The sequence below is a fragment of the Macrotis lagotis genome, chromosome 1, assembly GCF_037893015.1.
Source record: "Macrotis lagotis isolate mMagLag1 chromosome 1, bilby.v1.9.chrom.fasta, whole genome shotgun sequence".
Lineage (NCBI taxonomy): Eukaryota > Metazoa > Chordata > Mammalia > Peramelemorphia > Peramelidae > Macrotis > Macrotis lagotis.
The window spans coordinates 190,484,084-190,511,743 of NC_133658.1; the positions used below are offsets into that span (position 1 = coordinate 190,484,084).

A 27,660-nucleotide genomic window follows, 5' to 3' on the forward strand; every position below is an offset into this window, starting at 1 on the left:
CATTTCAGAAAAAAAGAAATTGAAGGAACCATCAATAAACTCCTAAGAAAATGTCTCCAGGTCCAGATGGATTTACAAGTGAATTCTACCAAACATTTAAGGAACAATTAATTCCTATTCTACATAGACTATTTTAAAAAACAGGAGAAGATGGAGTTCTGCCAAATTCCTTTAATGATATCAACATGGTGCTGATACCAGGAAGAATCAAAACAGAAAGAAAATTATAGACCAATTTCCCTAGTGAACATTTATGTAAAAATCTTAAATAAAATTTTAGTAAAGAGATTACAGCAAGTTATTACTTAAGACAGTACAACATGATCAGGTAAGAGTTATACTAGGATAGGCAGGGATGGTTCAATATCAAAAAACACTCAATTGAACATATCAATAGTAAAACCAATAGATATCATATGATTATCTCAACAGATGCTGAAAAAGCCTTTGATAAAATACTATTAAAAACATTAGAAAGTTTAGGAATAAATGCAGTTTTCCTTAATAACAGTATCTATTTAAACCATCAACAAATATCATATGTAATGGGGATAAACAAAGAGCATTTCCAAGAAGATCAGAGATGAAAGAAGGATGCCCATTATCACCATTACTATTCAATATAATATTAGAAATGCCAGCTTTAACAATAAGAGAAGAAAAAGAAATTGAACGAACCAGAATGGGCAATGAGGGTGCAAAGCTTTCACTCTTTACCAATGATATGATGGTATACATAGAGAACCTGAGAAAATCATTTAAAAACTCCTTGAAACAATTAACAAATCCAGCAAAGCAGCCAAATATAAAGAAACCCCCATAAATCATCAACATTTCTATATAATGAACAACAAAGCCTAAGAGCAAGAGATAGAAAGATAAATTTCATTGAAAGACAATGTAAACAACATTAATTGCTTGGGAATCTATCTCTCAAGACAAACTGAGGAACTGTATGAACACAATTATAAAGTGCTTCTCACTCAAAGTCAGATCTAAATAAATGGGAAAATATTATTTGCTCACGGTTAGGTCGAGCTGATATAATAAAAATAACAATTCTATCCAAATGAAATTACTTATTTAGTGCCACACCAATCAAACTACCAAATAATTATTTTACTGAGATAGAAAAAATAGTAAAAAAAACACTTTGTAATTTAAAAATATACATGTGCATTATGGATGGAAAAAATAAAGATGGTACTCAAAAAAAAATAAGAATAATGGATCAGTGGATTAAGGATAGGTTCAAAAGAAATGGCTGTAAATGACTACAGTAACCTACTGTTTGCCAAAGCCAAAGACATCAGCTTCTGGGATAAGAACTCAACATTTGACAAAAAAAAAAACTGCTGGGAAAACTGGAAAATAATATAGAAAAAAAAGCATTGAATATTAAAATACGAAATTTCACGTAAGAGATGCAGAGGAACTTTAGTGTCAATTTATCTAATTCCTTCATTTTACAAATGAGGAAACTGAGACTCGAAGACATTAACAATTTGCCTTGAGATTACACTTAGTAAGGTGGTATTTTTACCAAAGTCCACTGTTTTACCCATTACATGACAGTGTATCTCAAATTTTTGTTCCCTCATCCTATCACCTCTCATGCATTGCCAAATCTAACTTTGGATCATTCCCACAAACCACTTCCTTCTCTCTTTCATTCCTTCTAAACATTTGCAGCTGAACAGAGACTGTAGGAAGTCCTTCAAACAGGGTAAGCTGCTTTCTTTTCCTCTAGGATGGTTCTTTCTGTGCTATCTACAAACATGCATAAGTCTCCCTCATTCTTAAAGAGCTCTCTTTACACCCTAACTCAAGCTATCCTCCTATATAGCTCATTTTTCTCTGACAAATTCCTTCATTTTCTCTCCTCTCATATCACTTAAAACCTTTTGCAATCTGACTTCAGAATTAATGATTTAGCTGATCCCATTTCCTTCAAATTACTAATAAACTTGTCATATCTAATTACCTTTTCTCAAACAAACTATCTAGGCCTTACTTGTAATATTTGAGTCTGTTGATCACTTTTATCTTCTCCTAGATATTCTCTTCTTTCTGTATTTTCATGACCCTGATCTATCTTGCTTCTCTCTCTCTGATCACTCCGCTATTAATTGTGCTGGGTCATAATCCTTATCTTGTACCTATACTGGGCTGTCTTTTCTCTCCACACCAGGGGTTCTTACCTTAAGGCCCACAAAGCTCCACAAGGACTATGGATAGATTTCATTGGTCTATGAATTTGAAAAAAATTAGATCTATAATTTCACTCCCCTCTGAAATTTTGAGTTTTCTTTAAGAATTTAAAAAATTCTAAGAACAGTGCAGCTTCACTAGATTGCCAAAGGAGTACACAACACAAAAAGTATTAAAAAGTCCGTCTACATTGGTAACCTTATTAGGTCCTATTCATTTACCATCTCTTTGCAAATGATAATTCTATACAGATAATGTGACACCACTGCTTCAAATACCAATATCACAAAGAATATAGAAACTTTAAAAAAAAACTATAGCTTTAAGAATTCAGATAGAATGTCGGAAGACTGAAGAAGTAGTTGAAAAATGTCTACCTAGGGAGTCAGAAGGTATATGTGCTTATCTTTTCTTCTTAGGGAACTAAAAGTCAGTTGAGAAAATGACAAGGTAAATCATTTCCCCATTAGGAGAGATGGAGAGGTTTATCTGTGGTTCATGAGGATTTAATATCTATACAGCAAAGAGAGGTGTCTTAAATGTTATTTTAATGAGAAAAACTTTTAAAAAGAATTTACAAATATCCTGTGAGAAGCTTTGGGAAAGATTATATCCAGTGTTTACTAAAGAGAAAACAAAATGATTGCACAACTAATATTTAAAGTTTTTTTCCTTTTGGTTTTTGCAAGGCAAATGGGTTAAGTGGCTTGCCTAAGGCCACACAGCTAGGTAATTATTAAGTGTCTGAGACCGGATTTGAACCCAGGTACTCCTGACTCCAGGGCCAGTGCTTTATCCACTGCGCCACCTAGCCACCCCTACAACTAATCTTTAAAAAAAGATTTTTAAGATTAACTAGAGTGAGCTGAATGATTTGAGACTAAGTTTCTAGAGAACTAAAGTCAACTACTGTTAGTAATGTTGAGGGTTTGAGGTGACTAATGATGACATTGGTCAAAAACAAAATATTGTAAATAGTTTTACATAAATATACATACACACATTTATTAACTGCCCACTTGTTAATGAATCTAGATATTTTAAAATTTAAATAGAAATAAGAGTAATGAGAAAGAGGTTATTTTTTAACTCATCAAAAATTAGTATTTAATGAACTGGAGTGGGGGCTTGAACTATTCAGCTAAGCACTGAGAAATGACTGTAGACATATTAATAGGAAATAAATTATTGAATATACTCCTGGATTGATACAGAGCTCAGGATTAGTAAATTAAATAAATAGCAATGAGTCAAATGGCAGGTAGAGGCTTAGTGACTCACCAGTGAGGATTGACAACTCCAAACACCTGTTATATATAAAGAACACATAGGACTTTTCTTTTTTCTCATATTTTTTATATACATATGCACATATATATTTATTTTTCTAATGCACACGTCTGACCATGTCAATTTGCTGTTCAATCAACTATTGATTGGTTATTATAAGATCAAATATAAACTCCTCTTAAAACTCTTTCCACTTGCCCCATCCTGCATTTCTCATCACATTATGTATTACTGCCCTCTATGAACTCTACATTCTAACCATATAGACATACATTCTTGCCACTTCTCATATGTGATTCTCCTTTTCTCCTTTCTATGCCTTTGCAATACCTACCCTCCATGCCTATAATAAATGAATTTATTAATTTATTAAGCACTTTCTAGCTGTTTACACGTTGTGCTAAACTGGGATTAAAAAATAAAACTGGGGCAGCTAGACAGTGCAGTGGATACAGTGCTGGCCCTGGAGTCAGGAGGATCTGAGTTCAAATCTGACCTGACATGATATTTACTAGCTGTGTGACACTGGACATGTCACTTAACCCCACTGTCTTGTAAAAAAACCAAGTGTGTGTGTGTGTGTGTGTGTGTGTGTGTTTATAAATATATATATATAGATAGATAGATATATGAGAGACATTTTACTGAGTAAATCGTCAGTGAAAATCAGTATGACAAGAAATTTTCTAAGAGATCTAAACTTGCTACGATAGAACAAACATTTAATCTACCAAAACACTTCTATTTTATGCTAAATTTGTAGACCATTCAAATTTTCTTATAATATATCTGAAACTAAAGTTACTTATGGCAAACCCTATTAAAAAAAACTTCAATTAGGGACAATTTTGGGGTGTCTACGATGGAGAATACCATCTGTATCCAAAGAAAGAATTGGAGCTTAAACAAAGACCTAAGACTATTACCTTAAATTTTTTTTAAAAGAAGTTATCTTATTATATAATTTTGCTTTCTCTTTTATTTTTTCCTTAATGATATGATTTCTCTCTCAATACATTCAATTTTGATCAATGCATAACATGGAAATAATATAAAGACTACCAGATTGCCTTCTGTGGGGGGTGGGCAGAAGGAAGTGAGATTGGGGGAAAAATGTAAAATTCAAAAACAATAAAAAAGAAACTTCAAAATGGAGCACAAATTGTTGTGTCACACTTGAATATCATTAAAATGAAAATTCCTCAAAGTAACATCAAACATTTGCCTTTCATTTTAAAATCTCTAGTAAGATTATTAACATCACCTATGTATGCCTTCTGAGATATAAAAGGCTAATTAAAAGATATTATGGTAAGTATATCTGATTCAGACTCTAAGGGCATAGGCTCAAATCCTAGATCTATTTCTATTTAAATTCATTTTCTTATCTATAAAAGGAGGCGGTTGTTTTAGGTTATATCTAAAGATCTTTCCATTAGATTTTAACAATTTTCAAGAACATGAGACATAATAAAACTGTCAAATTAATTGGTCACAGTTCCTTTTAGAATCAGTTCCCCTTCTAGAATCAAGTATTTATATTTTGATTTTTCTCATTTAAACATAATTACTCATGTTTCCTATTCCTTTTCTTGCCCATGGCTGAAGCCCAGCTATACTTTGGTTTCAAATTTTCCCTTTCAAAAGTGCTATATGTGTGGTATTTTTCCATTAAGATGAACATACACAAATACTGATGAAAATAGCAGCAACAATTAATTATTCATTGCAGATGATAGCATAGAACGATTTTTGAAAACTATATCATTAACCCCAAGACAGACTCAGAATTATATTGAAACACAAAGGAGCATCTAAAAATGAGCACGTATAACTAAAATTACTATCAATCAACCCTAACTTATATCATTAGTTTGTGTTACTATTTTATTATTTAGAGGCAAGGACCTGAAAGTTAAGACATTATTGAAAAGTACAATGAATATATAACATGTATGTTATTTGTTACATATCCTAAAGCCAAAGTATTTGGGAGGAAAAAGAAGTTCACATACTTTGAAAACATTTGGAGGGATTTTCCATTTCTTCCATTGATTTCTCCAGAGCAGCATCACTTTTGAAAATGAAGTTCAGATCTTCTTGTTTTTCATTTTCACAAGAGTTCCACATTTCAGAGTTAATGTTATCTCTCTTTTGTATGTTTATTGGAATAGTTAATTCTTCCTTACTGATGAGAACTTTTTGAGCATCTCCTTCCAAAGCAACTGAAGTATCACAAGGTTTTCTTCCCAAATATTCACTTGTAAGAACTGATTCATCAATAGTATGAAGGCAATTATTTCCCTCTATGGCTATGTTTCTTCCTGTTTTCTGAGGAGCAGTTTCACTACAACATCCCAAGGTTTCTTTTGTATCACTATATGGATTGCGATTCAAGTTTACTTTTCTTTCACAATTTGGAAATTTCCTGAGCTTGTAGTTATTTTCTTCCTCTAAATTTTCACTTAGAATCAATTTAATTTTTTGGCTAAAGCTGGAATAATTGGTATTTTCTAATATGCTTTGTTTTTTGCTCCTTTTTTTGTGGTTTAACTGTGAAGGACTTTCTAATATCTGCTTAACATCAAGAGGACACTTCAATGAATTCCCTTCTTTCAGATTAGTGGGTGAAAAATAATCATCATATATTGCTTCTTTGCAGGCTGGAGATAGCTTTACAGGACTAGTCATCAACTCAAAAAAGGTTTCTGTCTTACCTAGATGCAACTTTGGACTGACAAATCTCGTTTTACACTTCTTTTTCCTTGATTTTTCTTTTGAAGGAAAATTTAACTGCATTCTACCTCTCAACTTTTTTTCTGAAGAATTTGTAGGACCTGGACTTCTTACAGAGTGGTTTTTTGCTGCAGCTAAATAAGGGGACAGATAATCCTTGTCACTAAATATTTCCTCAGATCTTCCTTCAAATTGTGTTTTTTCAGGAGTAACCGATTCAGTCAAAGTGCTTTGGAAATTCATTTTTTCCATAGGAATGTTATTCTTAGATCCTTGAGGGGTTACGCTATCAAAGAGACTACTGGACACAGTTTTTGATGTAGGTGAAGAAAAATATGCATCAGTTTTAGCTTTGTTAGTTTTAGCAATGTTCTTCTCTGACTTCCTACGTTTTCTGTGTTCATGGTTTCTCCAAATATCATCAAAGGGGTCATTTAAAACATCAGAAACTGATTCATCTGTAAGATATTGATAGAACATTCAAAGGTTAACAAAAATACAGTGCAATTACTTGAAATTTTCAATCAATTAGTTTGAAGGTATGGCTGCTTATATTATCAATAAAGCCCATTAGAAAGATCCAGAAAAATTCATTTAAAATAACCAGATAGGGGCAGCTAGGTGGTGCAGTGGATAGAGCACCGGCCTTGGAGTCAGCAGTACCTGGGTTCAAATCTGGCCTCAGACACTTAATAATTACCTAGCTGTGTGGCCTTGGGCAAGCCACTTAACCCCATTTGCCTTGCAAAAAAAAAACAAACCTAAAAAATAAAATAAAATAACCAGATAATGTATAAAATACTTGGGAATTTATCTACCAACACCTGAAACTATATGAATATAACTATAAAACACCACTTGCAAAAATAAAGATAAACTTAAGTAATTAAAAAATATTTTAATTGATCATGAATAGACTAAGTCAATATTATTGAAAATAAACATTACCTAAATTTATTTATTCAATCCCATACTGATCAAACTACCAAAGAATTACATTAGAACTAGAAAAATAGTAAAGAAAATCATATGGAGGAACAAAGATCAAGAATCTCAAGGGAAATATTTTAAAAAACTGAGAAAGAAGGGGGCCCAAATAGTAGATCTGAAACTACTGCAGGGAAGCAAACATCAAGACAATTTGGTACTAGTTAAAAAATAAAAACACTGACCAGTATAAAAGATCAGGTATACCATATAGCAAAGCAAAATAAACCAAGTAACCTAGTGTTCAATAAACTCAAAGAATTCAGCTACTACAGTATGGACTCACTATTTAAACAGTTGTTTGCAGACATTGGGTACAGGACTACACCTCATATCATATACCAAAATATGCCAATAAGTTATAAATGTTTTTTGACTCAGCTTCACAATTTTATTAGATTTAGATCCTAAAGAAATAAACAGGAAAAGAAACTGTACATACAAATTTATAGCAGCTATTTGAAACATCAAAGAACTGAAAATTAAGAGGGCAGTCATCACTGGGGAACAGTGAAATAAATTATGGTAAATGAATGTAAAGGAATAGTATTGTGGTAAAAGAAATAATGAAAGGGATAGTTTCAGGCAAAACTGATTAAGATTTCCTGAGGTACTATATAATGATGTGAGCTGAATTTGAACAATTTGTCCTTAACAGCAATATAAAAACAATTCTGAAAGTCTTAAAAGCTAAACATAATGACTCACCCAAGGGCACTCACATTTATTAGATATATATTTTAGCCAAGGCATTTCATTTAAGAGCATCTAACGCCCCTAAAGTTGAGTTACTATCCATATTATCTACATTTAGATGGTTTTTGTAAGGAAAACTCTTTGTAAACCTGAAAACATTTATATGCATTATTATTATACTGATGTAATATTAAAAGACATCTCATGTCACTCACCTGTTCCAAGAACATAAAAGTGCTCTCTCATAAAAAAGTTAAATTTCCCTGCATGGTTTTCAAGACTTTCTATAATATAAGCCCCTTCCTTATTTTAATTCCCCCTACACCAGTCAGGAAGGTCTATCTATCCTCCTTCAGACATTACCTTCTGGTACTTGAGGTACTTGAAACAAACACTATCTCCAACACTTATATTTAACCATGTGACTATGGGCAAGTCACAACCTCTCTATCATCTTCCTATCTCTTAGAATAGAAAAATAAAACTGATACTACTTACCTCACACAGCTGTCATAACATAAGTAAAGTGTAAATCTTAGAAACCGACATTAAAGTCAGGTATTATTATCCCATTCTCTTAGTCTCTTAGTCTTTTCCTGACTTGGAATAGCACTTTTCATTTTTGCCTAACCAAATTAGACCAACCTACTGTAGCTCAAGACCTAGTTCAAGTTCTGCCATCTCATTCAGGAAGTCTTCCCTGACAATTTCAAGCCATACCAATATTTCCCTATGTTGTATTCCTATTACACTCAGTTCTGCACAATTTCAGATTAAATGTACTCTGTTTTCTTTGAATTAGTTTTGCTTCCAATCATCTTTTTTTGTAAGTGCTATGAGAACATAAACAGAGGTCTGATATTCTACTGTATCTTCTGAAGCTGGGTACAAAGTACTCCTTTATGATTAGTAACAGACTGAGATTGACTGGTACTCTATCTTAAGAAGAGTATCATAGAATCATAGAGAGCTTGAAAGAAACTTAATATAAACTCTTTTCAAATCAATTAAATTTCCCAGAGAACAAAAGCTAAAGTATTTTTTTCTGTTAACGTAATTGACAAGATTTCCTATTTTTAACCTGACCTGCTGAACAATTCATAAAACTTCTAGATTGTTTCTCTCATATTAACAATGAAAGCATAGCAACTAAAATCTGGGACTCTGGTTGATATAGGTTCAGGCAGAGAGAACAGAATATGCTTAGATTTTTATTTTTTATTTTTCTATATAATTTTATTTTGTTCCTAACTTAAACAAAAAAATGTATTTTTATCTGTGTAAGAATTCTGTGTCCATAATATGTCCCTGGATTGACTTTAATGACAAGAAATTCTAAAAATCTTCATTGATGATATAATCTTAGCAGTATAAGAGGCATTGAGTAAATTACACTTGCCAGGTACCTGCTGTGTGCACAGCAATAGATCAGATGCTGCTTAAAAGTCTATTACAACTAGTGAAAAGCCTATAACCACAAGATTTAATCAGAGCTCCTCCATGACAGAAAAAAAATCAAGAAAAATCCTAATCAATCATCTTATTTCCTAGTCTTGTCTCTAATTCCACATATTTAGTTAATAAGTTTCTCTATCTTCCAGATTTACTGAAGCTCTTTGGCTTTATAGTCCTATGCAATAATATGTTCTATACATCCATTAAACGCTATTGAAAACAATTTTTTTTCTTAGGTCTTCTATGGGTCTTCGAACCTAGTTACACAAGACTACAGGAAGAAAAAAAATGATATGGTGCCAGAAAGCAAACTCCTAGGTGGAGGAAAAATAACCATAATGAAAAAGAAAGGTTTATCTCAAATGAATTCTCATGACCTAGTTTCCATAGGATTCTTATATTATAGCTTTAAAAGGAAAATAATTATTTTTGACATTTTTATCTTGTTCAAGCATTAGGTGAATTGGTCATACACATGAACAACTGATTCAAAGATGATCTGAATTTAAACTTAAAGGTAACAAGCAATTAAAAGAAATAATAGTTTGAAAATACCTGAATGTGAAGTGCTAAGTGATGTATTCAAACATGTTCCAGATGAGGATGGGTCTGAATTAAGAGCAAGCATTTGAGAAACTAAAAAATAAGATGAAGATATTTTAAGTACAACAAACAAATTCTTTTGATACATACCATTTTGTCTATTAAATTTATATTTAACACAATTATTTTCAACCATTAACTAGTTCTAATGAACTAATTAAAGTATTTCATTGTTTTTATATACTGGATATTTTTCTTAAATCATACTTTTATTCACATCAATTTATTCCTTGCATTTCAAATTACAAATTTACTACAAAACAAGTAGAAAATATGAATGTCCAATCCAAATCTATTCCAGACAACTCAGCACTAAATATTTCTGTGACCATAAAAAATTATTTATATTTCAATAAAGCATAAAATCATAGAATCTTAAGAGCTGGAAGGGTCCTTAAAAAGTTATCTTTCCCATCTGCAGGCAGAATCTCAAACAAATAAATTAAACCCATTCCAAACAATATCTTAATTTGATTTGTCTTATTACATCCACTGGCTGGCACTAGTAATGGTTTTCTCTTAAAATACTGAAGGAGTCAGGAACCAAAAGGGCCATTACTGCACTAACCAAAATGTAATGATATGAGTCTTCAAAGACAGAGAGAAGGTAAAATAAGGGCATATCAAAGATTCCAAAGATGATTCTACTCACTACAGAAAAACTAGGATTCTAGTTTCAAATATTATAATTTGAAATACCTCATTCCAGTCACAGGATGAAAGATATAAAGTTCAAAGGATCACATAGAGTGTGTTAGAAGGAAACTTGGGGTCATATTCAATTCCCTCCAATTACAAACTAAGAAATCAAGGCCCTGAGAGGTTAAAGTGAATTCCTCAAAATCAGAGAGTCAAAGGCTAGAATTTGAACCCAGATCCTCTGCTTTCTTAATCTAGTTGTTTCCATAAAACCATATTAAAAGTAGCTAGTGTTGTAGACAAGTCCATAGATATGAATTTCTGTAAATATCTTGCATCCTGATTATTTCTTTTTTTTTTTTTTAGATTTTTCAAGGCAATGGGGTTAAGTGGCTTGCCCAAGGCCACATGGCTAGGTAATTATTAAGTATCTGAGGTCGGATTTGAACCCAGGTAACTCCTGACTCCAAGGCCGGTGTTCTATTCACTGCGCCACCTAACTGCCCCTAATCCTGATTATTTCTTGAAGGCTTTCCCTCAGCTATGACATATACCACACAGAGCGTCTACTATTTCAGGGGATCAGTGGAATATAGCCCCTACAAATAGGAAGGGCTTCATATAATAAAAGAAAACCCTAACTTACAAAACCATATGACTATGCTACAAAAAGACTCAATGCTGACTTCTAGAAATAGTATTCCCCTTATGAAATCATCTCTAAATTATCTACTACCTGGGGACATGGAATAGATAAGAAACAAGAAACTACTATCAACTGAAAATAATCAAGATTGAAATGTGATTATGAGCCAGGTAGAAGAAGCTCTATTGTATAAGGTAGTCTGCAAAAGGGAAATAATGTCTTAATTATCAAATACAATGGCCTTTTTACTCTGTCCTCAGCCTTCACGAAGCTTCTGCTGTCTTTGACACTGCTGATCTCCTTCTCCTTGATACTTTCTTCTCTAAGTTTTTGAGACACTACTCTCTTGTTTCTCTTTCTATCTACTGGATCACTCCTCAGTCTCCTTTGCTGGATCCTCATTCGGATCATTCCTATCTGTAGGTGTCCCATATAGTAATGACCTGGATCCTCTTTGCTTATCCCTCTATGATACTTCATTTTATTTTAATTAGTTCCCATGGATTTAATTATCATCTTTATGCTGATGATACTCAAATCTTCCTAAACTCTCTCAGTACCGCCAATTTCCCACTGCCAACTGCCTTTCATATATCATAAACTGCAAAAATCAATAGACATCTCAAACTCACTATGTCCAAAACTAAACTTTTTATTTTTTCTCCTAAATCCTCCCCCCTTCTTCCCTATTAATTTTTAAGAGCAACACAATTCTTCCAGTCCTTCAGGATTTCACCCCCTCTCTTCAGTCTTTTGCTAAAATCTGTTTCACCTTGGCAACATATCTCAAACACCTATCAATATCACCTTTACTTCCTCTCTCAAATATATCTGCTTCTCTTTGATACTGCCATGATCTTGGTGAAGATCCACATCAGTATGCACTTACACAATTGCAACAGCCATCTGGTGGGTCTGCCTATTGCACATCTTTCCCATTCCGGTCCATCAACCATTCATTCAGCTGCCAAAGTATTTTCCTAAAGCACAGGTCCCAACCATGTCACTTCATGATCAAATACAAAATACTATGTTTAACATTCAAAACCTTTATAAACTAGATCTTTACTACCTACTTTTCCAGTCTTCTTGTAGTTTACTCCCTAACCCCTACTCTTCAGTTCACTGGCCTTCTCCCTGGGCCACAAAAGTGCATTTCATCTCTAGGCTTCTGGCATTCTCTCTAGTTGTCTTCCATCACTTCTTATCCTTGCCTATAGGTTTTTCTGGTTTACTTCAATTTCCAACTAAAATTCAATCCCCTACAAGGAAGCCTTTGCAATCTTAATTCTAATGTCTTCACATTTCTATTTTCCCTAACTACAGTTTGAGTGAATTTGTTTATTATGTCCCCCATTAGAGTGTGAACTACCTGAAGGCAGTCTTTTTTTTATATGTCCAGGGCTTAGTACAATGGCTGGCACACACCAAGCCCTTAATATGTATTGATTAATAACTGACTTTTATTTAGGACATTAAAGTTTTCCAAGTATTTTTAAAAGTTATTTCATTTAAGTTTAACAATCCCAAGAATTTTATAAAGAAACTGAAGCAAGTTAAGTATCCTAACAAAATCATGCAACTTGAGTTCAAAGTGTGGCTTTATATTCCAATTTCCAATATTCTGTCCAAAGAGCATTAATGCTCCATGTGTGTACATATATACACACACATATGTGTGTATACATATTGTGTATATAATATATAAATTTTTTTATTTCTCTAATTTTTTCCAATTACAATACATTTATCCTTTTGCAAGCTTTTGAGTTCCACATTTTGCTACTATCCTTCCTTTCCTCCCCCTACTACATGGCAGTGACTAATCTGAAACATGTAGAATACTTATTTCCAAATTAGTCATGTTGTGAAAGAAGAATTATAAATAAGGGGAAAAACATGAGAAAAAAATGAAAGAATTATAAAAAAGTGAACATAGTAAAAAGTAGTATCTTCATGAATCAGGGGTTCATTACATTTTTAAAAAATAAAGTAACCCCTCCACTCCTTTTAAAAACATTCTCACATTTTTTAATGCATATTTTTACAATCCTGTCTTCATAATAGTACTTTTAAATCACAAATTTTCTCTTAACCTTGGTTACTGAACACGGCACAAATACATATTATTTACAGTCACAGCAGAGAGACAACTCCCAAACAAGGACATTTTTTTTTCTTTTTTCAGGTTTTTGCAAGGCAAATGGGGTTAAGTGGCTTGCACAAGACCACACAGCTAGGTAATTATTAAGTGTCTGAGACCGGATTTGAACCCAGGTACTCCTGACTCCAGGGCCGGTGCTTTATCCACTGTGCCACCTAGCCGCCCCCAAACAAGGATATTTACTGCCCCCCCCACTCCCATCCCTTCCAACTTTGTAGCCTAGATTGTTATGCTATAGTAGCACAAGTGGTCTTAAATCTCAGATGGCATGTTAGCAGGTTCCAGTTCCAGGATCACAGATGTGGGGGGAAAAAAATCCCCAGGTTGCTTCACAGTAAACTCAGCCTAGATCTTATGCAACTGTCAGGGAATCATTCAGAAAATATACAGATTATTCATCACTCAGCAAAATTAGGCTGGACTGCCAGATTTTCATTAGCAAAACAAACATTGCTCAAGGGACAGATTTTTTTTGTTTGTTTGTTTTAGATTTTTCAAGGCAATGAGGTTAAGTGGCTTGCCCAAGGCCACACAGCTAGGTAATTATTAAGTGTCTGAGACTGGATTTGAACCCAGGTACTCCTGACTCCAAGGCCAGTGCTTTATCCACTATGCCACCTAGCCGCCCCTATCCTTTATTTTCAAAGTAATCTTTAGAGTAACTATAAACAATCTTATACAAAATATCTTCAGTACAAGACAAACTTTTGTTCTAAATCTGTTTATCTTCTGAATAAAGGTCAGCTTCATTGGTTAGAGTGGAGGTAAAATCAGTCTGGCATTACCCTTGACAAAAGTAAATACAGAAGCTTTTAGTACCTTTGTGATTCCCTCCAAAAAAATCACTTAAAATCTTGGATGTTTCTATGGTAAAATCCTACAGTATAACTACAGGGTCCATTTTTTTTGAACAATTTCTTTTCTGGAGAAGGACAATAAAATGACTCAAGAGGGAAATTTTTTATGCTTCTATCTACAAAAGACTGGCAATTAAGGGTTTATGTATATCAAACTGTCATCTTGAAATTCAGAAAAGAAATATAACTGTTTGGGTTTTCCACCAAAGATGCCCAAACAATATTCAAGACTAAAAATTCCTTTTACAAATTCTAAGTAGTCCATGTTGGTTCTCTCCCCCCCCCTGAATCTAACAAGAATCTAACAATAGCAGTTTTGTCTTCTGTATTCTCAGAGTCTGTAGAAATGCACTGTTTAACAATGACACCAGTCTTGTAAACTGTACAATCCTGAGCAATGTAAATTGTTATTTCTTGTAAATCAAATTGTCTTGCCTCTTCAATTGCTTTTCTTAAAATGTGTGCAGGAATTGCTGTGTTATACCAATCCTCAGCTATTTTCCTAGCCTTCTTCCCATATACAATTAACTGACGCAAGCTAAAGCAGGTCAATAGAGAATTGCCAAAACCATGTTATGATTTTCTTATAACAGATCTCATTTCTGTCTTCATCATCAGAGCCCCTGCTGCTAAGAATTTATGTTGGGTGGGGCGGCTAGGTGGCATAGTGGATAAAGCACTGGCCCTGGAGTCAGGAGTACCTGGGTTCAAATCTGACCTCAGACACTTAATAATTACCTAGCTGTGTGGCCTTGGGCAAGCCACTTAACCCCACCGCCTTGAAAAATCTAAAATAATAATAATAATGATAATAATTTCCATGCTATACATTGATCAAAATTTAATGTGTTGAGAAAAATCATCTCCTTGAGAAAAAATAAAATGTTAAAGACAGCAAAATTATGAAGTACATGACAACTTTGTTTAAAAATAATTGAAAGTAACAGTCTTTGTTTAAATTCCACAGTTCTTTCTCTGTATACAGATGTTATTCTCCATCAAAAATACCCTAATATCGTCCCTGATTTTTGCAATGATAGAAGGAGCAAGTCCATTAAGGTTGATCATCACCCCCATGTTGATGTTAGGGTATACAATGCCTTTCTGTTTCAGCTTATCTCACTTAGCATCAGTTCATGCAAGTCTTTCCAGGCTTTTCTGAAATCCCATCCCTCCTGGTTTCTAATATAACAAGTGTCCCATAACATACATATACCACAATTTGTTCAGCCATTCCCCAATTGATGGACATCCCGGCGATTTCCAATTCTTTCCCACCATAAACAGAGCTGCTAAGAATATTTTTGTACAAATGATGTTTTTTCCTTTTTTCATGATCTCTTCAAGGTATAGATCCAGTACAGGTATTGCTGGATCAAAGGGTAAAGTATGCCCTTTAGGGATAATTCGAAATTGCTCTCCAGAAAGATTGGATCAGTCACAGCTCAACCAACAATGAATTAGTATCCCCAAATGTCCCACAAGCCTTTCAGTATTGATCACTGTCCTTTCTGGTGATATTGGTCAATCTGAGAGGTATGAGGTGGTACCTCAGAGATGCTTTAATTTAAATTTCTCTACTCAGTAATGATTTTTTTTTCTTTAGGTTTTTGCTAGGCAATGGGGTTAAATGGCTTGCCCAAGGCCACACAGCTAGGTAATTATTAAGTGTCTGAGGCCGGATTTGAACTCAGGTACTCCTGACTCCAAGGCCAGTGCTCTATCCACTACGCCACCCAGCCACCCCTAGAGCAATTTTTCATATGACTATTAACAGCTTTGATTTCCTCAACTGTAAATTGCCTTTGCATATCCTTTAACCATTTGTCAGTTGGGGAATGGCCCTGTTTTTTTTTTTTTATAAATTTGTCTCAGTTCTATATATATATATGTGTTTTGGAAATGAGTCCTTTGTCAGAAATACTAATTGTAAAAATTGTTTCCTAATTTGCTACATTTCTTATCTTGGTTAGTGGACAATCAACGTTATCTAGTTCGTTTTTAATGATGTTCTCCATCTCTTCCTTGTTCATAAATTGCTTCCCTTCCCATAGATCTGAGAGATCAACTATTCCTTGATCTTCTAATTTGCTTATAACATTGACTTATGTCTAAATCTTGTCCCCATTTTGATCTTGTCCTGGTATAGGGTGTGAGATATTGGTCTAATCCAATTTTCTTAACAGTTTTTATCAGAGTTTTTATCCCAATAGCTGGACTCTTTGGGCTTATCAAACAGCAGATTACTATAATTGCTTCCTTCTGTCTCTTTTGTACCTAGTGAATTCCACTGATCCACCACTGTATTTCTTAGCCAGTGTCAGACAGTTTTGATGACTGATGCTTTATAATATAATTTTTGATATAAGGCTAGGCTACTTTCTTTTGCACTTTTTTCATTAAACCCCTTGATATTCTTGATGTTGTTTCTCCATATGAATTTAATTACAATTTTTTCTAGCTCATTAAAGTATTCTTTTTGAAGTTTTGATTGGTAAGGCACTAAATAAGCAGTTTAATTTAGGTAGAATTGTCATTTTTATTATATTAGCTCAGTCTATCCATTAGCAATTGAAATTTTTGCAGTTAATCAAATCTGATTTTATTTGTGAAAAGTGTTTTATAATTGTTTTATTGTCTGAAGTTACTTTAAATGAGATTTGTCTTTCTAGCTCTTGCTACTGTATCTTGATAGTAATATATAGAAATACCAAGGACTTATGTTTATTTCATATCCTGAGACTATGCTATGAAGTTGCTAATTGTTTCTAGTAGTTTTTTGGATGAATTTTTAGGATTCTCTAAGGTATATCATAATATCATCTGCAAAGAGTGAGTTTTGTTTCTTCCTTGCCAATTCAAATTCCTTCCATTTCCTTTTCTTTTCTTAAAGTTGAAGCTAACATTTCTAATATATTGAATAATAGTGGTGACAACAGGCATCCTTGTTTCACCCTGATTTTATTGGGTAATGCCACTAGCTTATCCCCATTGCATATAATAATGCTTGTTCATGGTTTCAGATAGATATTGGTTATCATTCTAAGGAATAATCCATTTATTCCTATGCTCTCTAGTGTTAATAGGAATGGGTGCTATATTTTGTCAGAGGCTTTTTCAGATAATCATATTATTTGTTAGGTTTGTTTTTGATATAGTCAATTATACTAACAGTTTTCCTAATATTGAATCAACCCTTTATTCCTAGGATAAATCCTGCTTGGACATAGTGCATTATCTTAGTGATAACTTGCTGTAATCGTTTTCTTTAAGATTTTGGCATTCATATTCATTAGGGAAATTGAGCTATAATTTTTTTCCCTCTGTTTTGAGTCTTCCTGGTTTAGGCATCAGCACCATATTGGTGTCATAGAAAGAGTTAGGCTCCTGAGACTAAAGTGTGCCTCACGCCTAGGGGTAAAGTACCTGTATCTTGAAAGGTGCATCTTGCAAGGTTCGTGAATAAAATGTACAATTTTCTCTCAAAAAAAAAAGTTAGGCAGAGTGCTGTCTTCACTTATTTTTCCAAAGAGTTTATATAGAATTGGGACTAATTGTTCCTTAAATGTTCGATAGAATTCACTTGTGAATATACATCTGGTCCTGGAGATTATTTTGTTAGGGAGCTCTATGATGGCTTGTTGAATTACTTTTTTTCTGAGATAGGATTATTTACGTATTTAATTTGCTCTTCATTTAACCTGGGTAACTTATATTTTTATATATTCATCCATTTCACCACTTAGATTATCAAATTTATTTGTATACAGTTGTGCAAAATCTGAATTATTACTTTAATTTCCTCATTGGTGTTAAATTCACCTCTTTCATTTATAATACCAGTAATTTGTTTTGCTTTCTTTTAAATCAAATTAACAAAGGTTTATCAACTTTGGTTTTTTTTCCCCATAAAACCACTTGGTTTTATTTATTAGTTCAATAGTTTTCCTTTCAATTTTATTAATATCTCCTTTAATTTTTAGAATTTCTAATTTGGTATTTAATTGGAGGTTTTAATTTGTTCTGTCCCTAATATTTTTAGGTGCATGCTTAGTTCATTGATTGACTCTGTTATTCATGTAAGCATTTAAAGATACAATATTATTCCCTAATAACTGCCTTGACTGTATCCCATAAGTTTTATTCTCTCATTATTGTCATTTTCTAGAATGAAATCTTTAATTCTATCTATAATTTATTGTTTGATGCACTCATTCATTTAAAATGACATTATTTAGTTTTGAATTAGTTTTAGTTCCATTTCTCTATGGCCCACTATTGCACGTAATTTTTATTACATTATGATCTGTGAAGGAAATATTCACTATTTCTGCATTTGATTATGAGATTTTTATGCCCTAGTACATGGTCAGTTTTTGGGTGCCATGTACCTTAGGGAAAAAAGTATATTCCTTTCAATCCCCATTCAATTTTCTCCAAAGGTCTAACATATCTAGGTTTTCTAACATTCTATTTACCTCTTTAATTTCCTTCTTGTTTATTTTATAGTTAGCTTTATCTAAATCTGAAAGCAGGAGGTTGAGGTTTCCTACCAGTAGAGTTTTGCTGATTGTGTCTTCCTGTAACTCATTCATCTTCTCCTCTAAGAATTTGGATGCTATACTTGGTGTGTGTATACACACACACACACACACACACACACACACACACACACGTATATAGTATTGAAACTGCTTCATTGTCTATGATCTATGTCCTTCCTTATCTCTTTTAATGAAATCCATTTTTGAAGCTGCTTTGTCTGAGATAAGGATTGCTACCCCTGCCTTTTTCACTTCAGCTGAAGCAAAATATATTTTGCTTCAATCTTTTACCTTTACCCTGCATGTATCTCTCTGCTTCAAATGAGTTACTTGTAAGTAGCATATTGTAGGACTCTGGTTTTTAATCCACTCTGCTCTTCATTTATGTTTTATGGGAGAGTTCATCCCATTCACATTCAAAGTTATAACTGCTAACTCTTTATAGCCCTCTATGCTATCTCCTCTGTTTGTATTTTTCCCCTTTTTTCACTTTATCCATATTCCCCAGCATTTTGTTTCTGAATACTACCTCCTCCTATGTTTGCCCCTTTATATTCAACCCCCCTCCCTTTTGCCTTCCTTCCTTCTGTTAGTTCCTCTTTTCCTCCCCATTCCCCATTTCCGCTTTTAATACTTGAGAGGTAAAATAAATTTCCTGAGTTCATCCTTCTTTGAGCCCAATCTGATGATAGTAAGATTCAGGCAGCTCTCACCTCCCCCGTTCTTCCCCTCTATTCCAATAGGTCTTTTGCACCTCTTCATGTAATGTGATTTACCCCATTCAGTCTCCTTAATCCTCCTATCTCTTTATTGTCCCTCCCTTTTTTGCAAGGCAGTGGGGTTAAATGACTTGCCCAAGGTGACACAGCTAGGTAGTATTATGTGTCTGGGAACAGATTTGAACTCAGGTCCTCCTGACTCCAGGACTGGTGTTATATACACTGTGCTACCTAGCTGCCCCCTTGTCCCCCTTAATCAGAGTCACCAACAAGTCATGAATGACCATTATTTCTGGCTGTGTATATTCTCTCTAACAGAGTTAAAATTCTCAAGAGTTATCTTTCTCCTATGTGGGGATATAGCCAGTTTTGTATCTTATTGGATAGCAGTTTTTTTTTTCTTTTCCCTTTTTTTTACCTTTTCATGTGTCTCTTGAGTCTCCTGTTTGAAGTACAAATTTTCTATTCAGCTCTGGTCTTTTCATCAGGAAAAGTTGGAAATTTCCTATTTTGTTAAATGTCCATCTTTCCCCCTGGAAGAAAAGGCTCAGTTTTGCCATATAGTGAATTCTTGGCTGCATTACACTTTCCCCTGCTCTGTGAAATATTCCAGGCCCTTCAATCCTTTAATGTTGATGCAGCCAGGTCTTGTAATCCTTACTGTGGCTCCTTGATATCTAAATTGTTTCTTTCAGGCCACTTGCAGGATTTTCTCTTATCTGATAGTTCTGGAATTTGGCCCAAATATTCCTTGGTATTTTCATTTTGGGATCCCTTTCAGGAGGGAATTGATTTATTTTTCCAAGAACTATTTTGCCTTCTGGTTCCATGATAGCAGGGCAATTTTCCTTCACTAAATCTGAAATATACAGTCCAGGCTTTTAAAAATGCTCAATGTTTTCAGGAAGCCCAGTGATTTTTATTGTCTCTCCTGGATCTATTCACTAGGTTAGTCATTTTGCCAATGAGATAGTTTACATTTTCTTCTATTTTTTTGATTTTTTTTTGGTTTTGTTTAACAGATTCTTGTTGTCTCATGAAGTCATTTGCTTCCACAGATTCCAACTCTTTTTTTTAGAGAAGAATTTTCTTCATTTACTTTTTGCAACTCCTTTTCCAATTGGTCAATTCTAATTTTGAAGGAGCTTTCCATTTGCCCAGTTGGGGTTTTGAGAGAATTATTTTCTTTTTGGACTTGTCCAATTATATTTTCCAAGGATTTGTTTTCTAATTTCAAGGTGCTAATTTTCTCTTGCATTTCTTTTCTCAATTTTTCCAATTGATTTTTAAACTCTTTCCTGATATCTTCTAAAAAGTCTTTCTGGGCTGGAGACCAAATCATATTCTCCTCAGAAGTTCTAGTTCTCTCTGAGTTAGGATCTTTTCTTCAAGGTAGCTTTTGATGGAGCCCCCCCTTCCAATGGCTTTTCTTCATTTTCCTAGGATCTTGTGTTAGGGGAGAGGCAAGTTCACAGACATTTGGTTTTGAAATCCCAGGGGTTTTGCTCACTGGGATTATTAACTCCAAGTGGGTAGACCAGTAGGGGGTGCTGGTTGCTTTCTCTGGAGTGTCTATGACGTTGATTTGTGACCTACTTCCTAGGTCTGGGGTGGGGGACAGCAGGGTCTGGATTATGTGGGCTGGACCCCTAGGGTTATATAGTTAATCTCCTTATTCTTCACTAATTACTGAGAGAGCTCTGTGGCCCATCCTTGAGCCTGGGGAAGTTGTTAATGTGCATATTTTGGGAAAAGTCACTTTCTCCCAAAGGGATGAGGGGGAGGGGACTCAACTGGAAACAGAGACTCACTCCACTGCTAATATGGGGCTTGCTGCCCAGGTCTTCCAGACCAGCAAAGTTGACCAGATTGGATGTCTAGCTGTACTCTGGAACTCTCTGCCCGCTAGGCTAGAACTCTCCCTCCAGCCTCGCTGGAACTCTCCTGCCCACTGTTCACACAGCCAATGCTTCCATAGCTGTTCTCAGGTTAGTCCCTAGGCCTCACCCAGCACTCCTGTGCTGGCTCTCTGCTCTTTGCCCCCAGCTTACCATGCTCCCAAGACAGAACTCATTGGTAGATGTTCTCCTAGATTCTTTTTCTGGGTTTTGTTGATCCAAATACTGTTCAGAGGTTTGATTCATATCAGTCTGAGGGGAAAGCCAGAAGACCATAGGACAGTACCTGGCTTCTCTCTGCCATCTTGGCAAGAGATTTCTCTTTCTTTCTTTCTTTTTTTTTTTTAGATTTTGCAAGGCAATGGGGTTAAGTGGCTTGCCCAAGGCCACACAGCTAGGTAATTATTAAGTATCTGAGGCAGGATTTGAACTCAGGTACTCCTGACTCCAAGGTCAGTGCTCTATCCACTGCGCCACCTAGCCACCCCTTAGCAAGAGATTTCTTTGGTAATTTAAGAACTAAAAAGTACCAATCCCACAACAACCCTGTGCAAGTATTACTATTTTCAATTGACAGAGGAAGGAGCTCAACCTTAGAGAAGTTAAGTGAATGACCCATGGCTTTACCTGAGTTCAAACACAGGCTTTTGGGTTCCAAATACAAATCTCTTTACTCTAATTAGAACATTATTTCATTTTAGGAAACAATATTTTTGGAATTTGGTTTCTTCAACCATAAAACAAGAAAGTTAGATTAAATGATTTCAAAGGTCTCTTTTTTAAAGCTTTTGCAAGGCAGTTGAGTTAAGTGACTTGCCCAAGATCACACAGCTAGGTAATTATAATGTGTCTGAGATTGGATTTGAACTCATGTCCTCCTGACTCCAGGGTGCCACTCCACTGCACCACCCATTTTTTTTTGGTATTTTTTTTAGTTTTTGCAAAGCAATGGGGTTAAATGACTTGCCCAAGGTCACACGGCTAGGTAATTATTAAGTGTATAAAGGCTGCATTTGAACTCAGGTCCTTCTGACTCCAGGGCCAGTGCTCTATCCACTATACCAACTAGCTGCCCCTCCAAGGTCCCTTTTAATGCTAAAATTCTATTATAAAGCATAGCAGATAGAATGCTACCTAAAAAGTGAACAACACTACCCATAAGGATAACTCCACTGAATCAAAGTTTGATATGTCGTACTGATGACACAAAAGCAGCACAGCATCTCTCCTCCATCTGGCACAAACCATAACTAAAGAGACAAGTGGTTTTTCTGTCCCATTTTTAGCCAAATACTGAATGTTTCCAGGCCCTGTTAGATGATATTTCATTGATCAGTCAGTCCACCAGCCTGTCTTTTTAAAGGCTCAGATAGTCATACAAATCTAAAAATCCTTTTATTCAGTGTTACACACTAATGCTAATGCTGGGAATACAGGAATAAGGATAAAAAAAAAAATTTGAGTCCCTGACCTCATTAAGTTTATATTGGCTAAACAAGTTGTTTTATATGATTGTAATGGAATACTATTGTGTTTTAAGAAATGAGCAAAATCAAGGGAACTCTGTATACAGTAACAACAATATTGTTTTAAGAACTCTGAGTGACTAAATTCTTTCGCATATTATAAGCACTGCAACCAGAGGAAGAACTGATAAATAGAATAATATATAGAATAGTTTTATGCCTTATACACACGTCCACAAAAATAAATACATATGTATCTAATAGTAGCCATCTCTAGAGTGGGGGTCACAGGAAGAGAAGATAAAAAAGGAAAAAAAGAAAGTTACACAACAAAAGGAAAAATGATAGATTTGCAGTTTCATGTACAATCATCTTTCTTTTTTATTTTCTATTATGTTATTGAAATTTTTTACTTTTTTCTCTTAAGTATAGAATGAAACATTTTTTAAAAAGACAACATGGGGGCAGCTAGGTGGCATAGTGGATAAAGCACCAGCCTTGGAGTCAGGAATACCTGGGTTCAAATCTGACCTCAGACACTTAATAATTACCTAGCCGTGTGGCCTTGAGCAAGCCACTTAACCCCATTGCCTTGAAAAATCTAAAAAAAAAAAAAAGACTACAGATGATACATGCAAAATAGATTCCAGATAAGATTAGCAGTGAAGGTGCTATTGACTGGAGAGCTAGGAAAGGCCTCTTGAAAGATGTAGTGCTTGAACTCTGAACTGAGCTTGGAAGGAAACCAGGAATTCTAAGAGGTTGGAGATGAGGAAGAAGAATATTCTGGGCATGGGGTATAGTCAGTACAAAGGCATAGAAATGAAAGAGTACCATGGGTCAAAAGTTGTGATAGATTTATATGACTAAAATATAGAATGCATGAAGGAACATAATGGGAATGAGAAAAATTGGAAAGGTGCAGATATGAAGAGTTTCAAATGCCAAGTAAAGGAATTTATATTTGATTCTAAAGATATGGAGTCAATGGAAATTATTGAGGGGGGCACATGCACATATAACAATGATCAAGCATGAACTTCAGGAAAATCATTTTGTCAGTTGTATGTAAGACGGACTGAAGGAGAAAAACACTTGAGGCAGGGAGACTAATTAGGAAACTCTTGGAATGGTCCAAGTTAAAAGTGATGAGAGCTTGAATTATGGTAATGGCTGGGTGAGTAGTAAAAGTGCATAGGAAAGAAAGAGGTAGAAATGGAAAAAATGATTGGCAACTGACTGAATAATTTATGGGGTGAGTGATCATATTGAATTAGAGAGACATAGAGAGATAGATGGAGAGAAAGACAGAGAAAGAGAAAGAGAGAGAGAGAGATTAGCACTAGATTTATAGATCTGGGAGTAATTTGCAGAGTTGATATACCCATGGGACCAGATAAGTTCATGAAATTAAAGAGTTTTTCAAGAAAAGAGAGTGGCTCTAGGACACAGTCTTGACACCTAAGTGGGTATATGACACAAGATCGAGCAAAAGATACTGAAAAGGAAGGTCAGATAGGAAAGGAAATAAAGAGAGAGTACTATCATAAAAATTAAAATATCTAAAAGTATCCAGGAGAAAAAGGTGATCAACAGTATCAAATGTTGCAGAGAAATATAAGGGAAATGAATTGAGTAAAGAGAAAAACAATTTATTCATCAGTCTGCAATAAAGGAGATGGGAGAGAGTGTATGGCAGGCGGAAATGAGATGAAGTGATGAGAGAGTTTGAAACAAATTGCCATATTTTTGGTGATGCACAATACAAGGTCTTCAGTTAGGAATGGACTACTACTACAAATCCTTAGGTATTGAAGATGACCACACCAGTCAATCAAATGATTGGAGGTGTGAGTTGCAAAATTATGCTTACTGTAGTGAGGGTATTCTGTGCAAGGCATCCATTTCACTTGTATTTAACAGAATCATTCCATCCTAGGGCCTGATTTATAGGAAATAGCACTATTAGGAATGCCAGGTTTTGAATATTTTCTCAAACATTTATTAGTTATTTGATCCTTGTCAAAGGATCTTTGATCCATTGAACCTAAGTCTCAGTTCCTTCATGTTTAAAATGAAGGATTGGATTTGAGGACTTCTAAGGTTCCTTCCTGCTCTAATTCTATGATCTTATGATTTTTCTTCCAAAGTATTTAAACCAAAATGTTAATCTGCTTTTAATATGGCATCATGGCCAGCTATTTTAAATACATACAGTCTTTTGAATATATTAATCTGGAAAATCTAGCCCTTTCCTATCATAATGGCTAAAATTGGGAATAGGGAATGGATTTGTAATTTTCTTGTTTTAGGAAACTCCCAGGTGAAGAAACACATTCTCCCAATATATATCAGCACATCCTTTATAATTTAGCTTCCTAGACAAGGATTTAAATAATGAAGAAGAAAAACTCCAGAGGAAAGGACTATTTGAAAAAATATAAAACAGAGAAGTGGTAACTTACTCAATATTAAAATTCACTAGACCAAACAGGAATCAATGACTTCATGAAACAGTAAAAGAACAATAAAACTAGGACAATATTAAAGAGTTGAAAAAAATAGGAAAAAACATAAGGTATCAGCTATAAAAAAAAAAACTTTCCTTGACAATAAGTCAAAGAGAGATAATAATTTAAGACTCTGAATATATTTCAAGTAATCATTATTAAAAACAGATCCTATCTATTAGAAGCCAAAGGCAAATGAAAATAGAAAAATCCACTCAGCATCTCCTTAAAAAAAATACACAAGAAACTACTAGGAATGTCACTGCCAAAACCCAGAACTTCTATGGTCAAAGAAGAATACAAAAGGAGTTCAGTGATTATGGAATTGGGATTATACTAGATCTGGAAGCCTCCTCTACAGTGAGGAAAATCTGGAAAACAATATTCCAAAATGAAAAAGAGATTCAAAAACCAAGAATAATTTACCAATCTTGCAGAGTTGAATATAATCCAACAGAAAAGAGAAAGGATCTTTAATGGAATAGAGAATTTTCAAACTTCTCTAATTAAAAAGACAATATCTTAGTAGGAACTTTGAAATACTAGTCTTTACAAACATTGAAAGATAAATTTATTTAAACAGAGGGAAGGAGCTATATGATGATGCAATGCTAAAAATATAATAGGAAGAGGAGAAACAAGTGTCCTTTTATTATCTTAACATTTTCAAAGAGTATTGATGAAGTTGAAAATAAGAAAAACAGAGAACCTGGAGTGGCTTGGTTCTCAAAGTTTTAAGAGTATTAAAAGAAGGAAAGGTGAAAGAATTATATGGTATAGAAAGGAGGAAGAAAATGGTAGAATTTGTCTTTTCTCATAATTTGAGTGCATAAGAAGTTACAAGCATGAAAAAGAGAGATCAGGGCAACATTGAGTTTCATTTTTATGAGAAATGGACAAAGGAAGATTAACACATACAAACACCAAAACACACAGTTTACTATAGAAACATACCAAACAATAAAAAAAGCACACAAGGATAGTTAAAATGGGGAATAATAACAGGGAGGGAACAATCACAAGAACAGGTTAGAAAGGAGTAATACTGATGCTAAAAAAGGGGAGCCATTGAAACATTTTAAAAATAAATAGAAGAAAAGAGAAGGAAGTTCAGAAGGAAGCACAAACAAGATGAAAAGTTTTGAAAATAACTTGGAATTGATTATATGTATTTTTTTAAGATTTTTTTCTTTTTGCAAGGCAATGGGGCTAAGTGGCTTGGCCAAGGCCACACAGCTAGGTAATTATTAAGTGTCTGAGGCCAAATTTGAACTCCGGTACCCCTGACTCCAGGGCTGGTGCTCTATCCACTGCACCACCTAGCTGCCCCAGATTAAATGTATTTTTTGAAAGGAAGAGACAGGAAATTCAATCTCAAGGTTTCATATGCAATCTTTTTGTGTGCTGCTGTTTGGCTGGGGAATATTTTCAGTTCAGATTTTTTTTTTTTTAAAAAAAGAGGGCTGTGCCTCTCTGTTTAACTCTAAACACCTTAAAGGTAGAAAGGTGAAATTACTTACATGTAGGGGAAAGATTTTCCCTTTTATCTTTCATTTCCTGTAGTCTCTTTTCCATTGCATTACACTGATTCTTAATTTTAGCTGTGGGGCTATATGTCAATGAACCATCAGCTTCAAACAACAAAACTGGTATATCATTATCTGGAAAAAATCAAATTGTTAATATATCTATTTTAGAAAAGTATATGATATCATCCAAAGATAGAGGCAAATATTTCTTAAAAATTAGGCTGTCTCCTCTATATTCATTCAAATTCATCCAGGACAATCTTTTAATCCCTTTGATTAAAATATTTTTAATATATTAATTATATTTGTTATTTCCTGCCTAACTTCTTTATAGTCCTTTACCCCTATCTACAATTTCTAACTCTACTGCCATCTACAGATATATCCCTGCAAATTAACAAATTCCTTAAATTTCTAATTTTTATTGATGTCACTTTCTTTTAAATCAGAAATTTATAAATATTTCTTGAACTTCTCAATTCTGAGTGTCTTCTATCTCACCTCCTCTACTTTGTCAGTTTAAGCCAGACTCAAAAGTTTAAGATAGAGCAACCTGCATTGAGGATTTCGGACACCAATAGTTAAGACAAAAGCAATTTAATAATTTCCTGGTAATTATTTTCCAGTAATATAGCATTACACAATAATCAAACTTTTCAATGTTTCAATATTATTGCCTCCCATACAATGAAACATGAATAAAACCTGAC

The 27,660-nt window shown here is 34.2% G+C and overlaps 1 protein-coding gene and 1 pseudogene across 6 annotated transcripts in view; both read right to left on the minus strand.

The window, feature by feature from the left end:
* Positions 1 to 27,660, minus strand: part of MCPH1 (microcephalin 1) — a 382,408-nt gene that overhangs the window by 320,884 nt on the left and 33,864 nt on the right. For 5 of the 6 annotated variants that reach the window (XM_074209529.1, XM_074209530.1, XM_074209526.1 and 2 more), the window contains exons 6-8: positions 26,942 to 27,082; positions 9,931 to 10,011; positions 5,517 to 6,695 (exon numbers count right to left, since the gene is read on the minus strand). In XM_074209529.1, the coding sequence (XP_074065630.1) occupies positions 5,517 to 6,695; positions 9,931 to 10,011; positions 26,942 to 27,082 (1,401 nt within the window). The remainder of the gene's footprint in view (positions 1 to 5,516; positions 6,696 to 9,930; positions 10,012 to 26,941; positions 27,083 to 27,660) is intronic. The other variant, XM_074209531.1, reaches the window with a different exon arrangement.
* Positions 10,070 to 21,601, minus strand: LOC141504006 (cysteine protease ATG4C pseudogene; annotated as a pseudogene).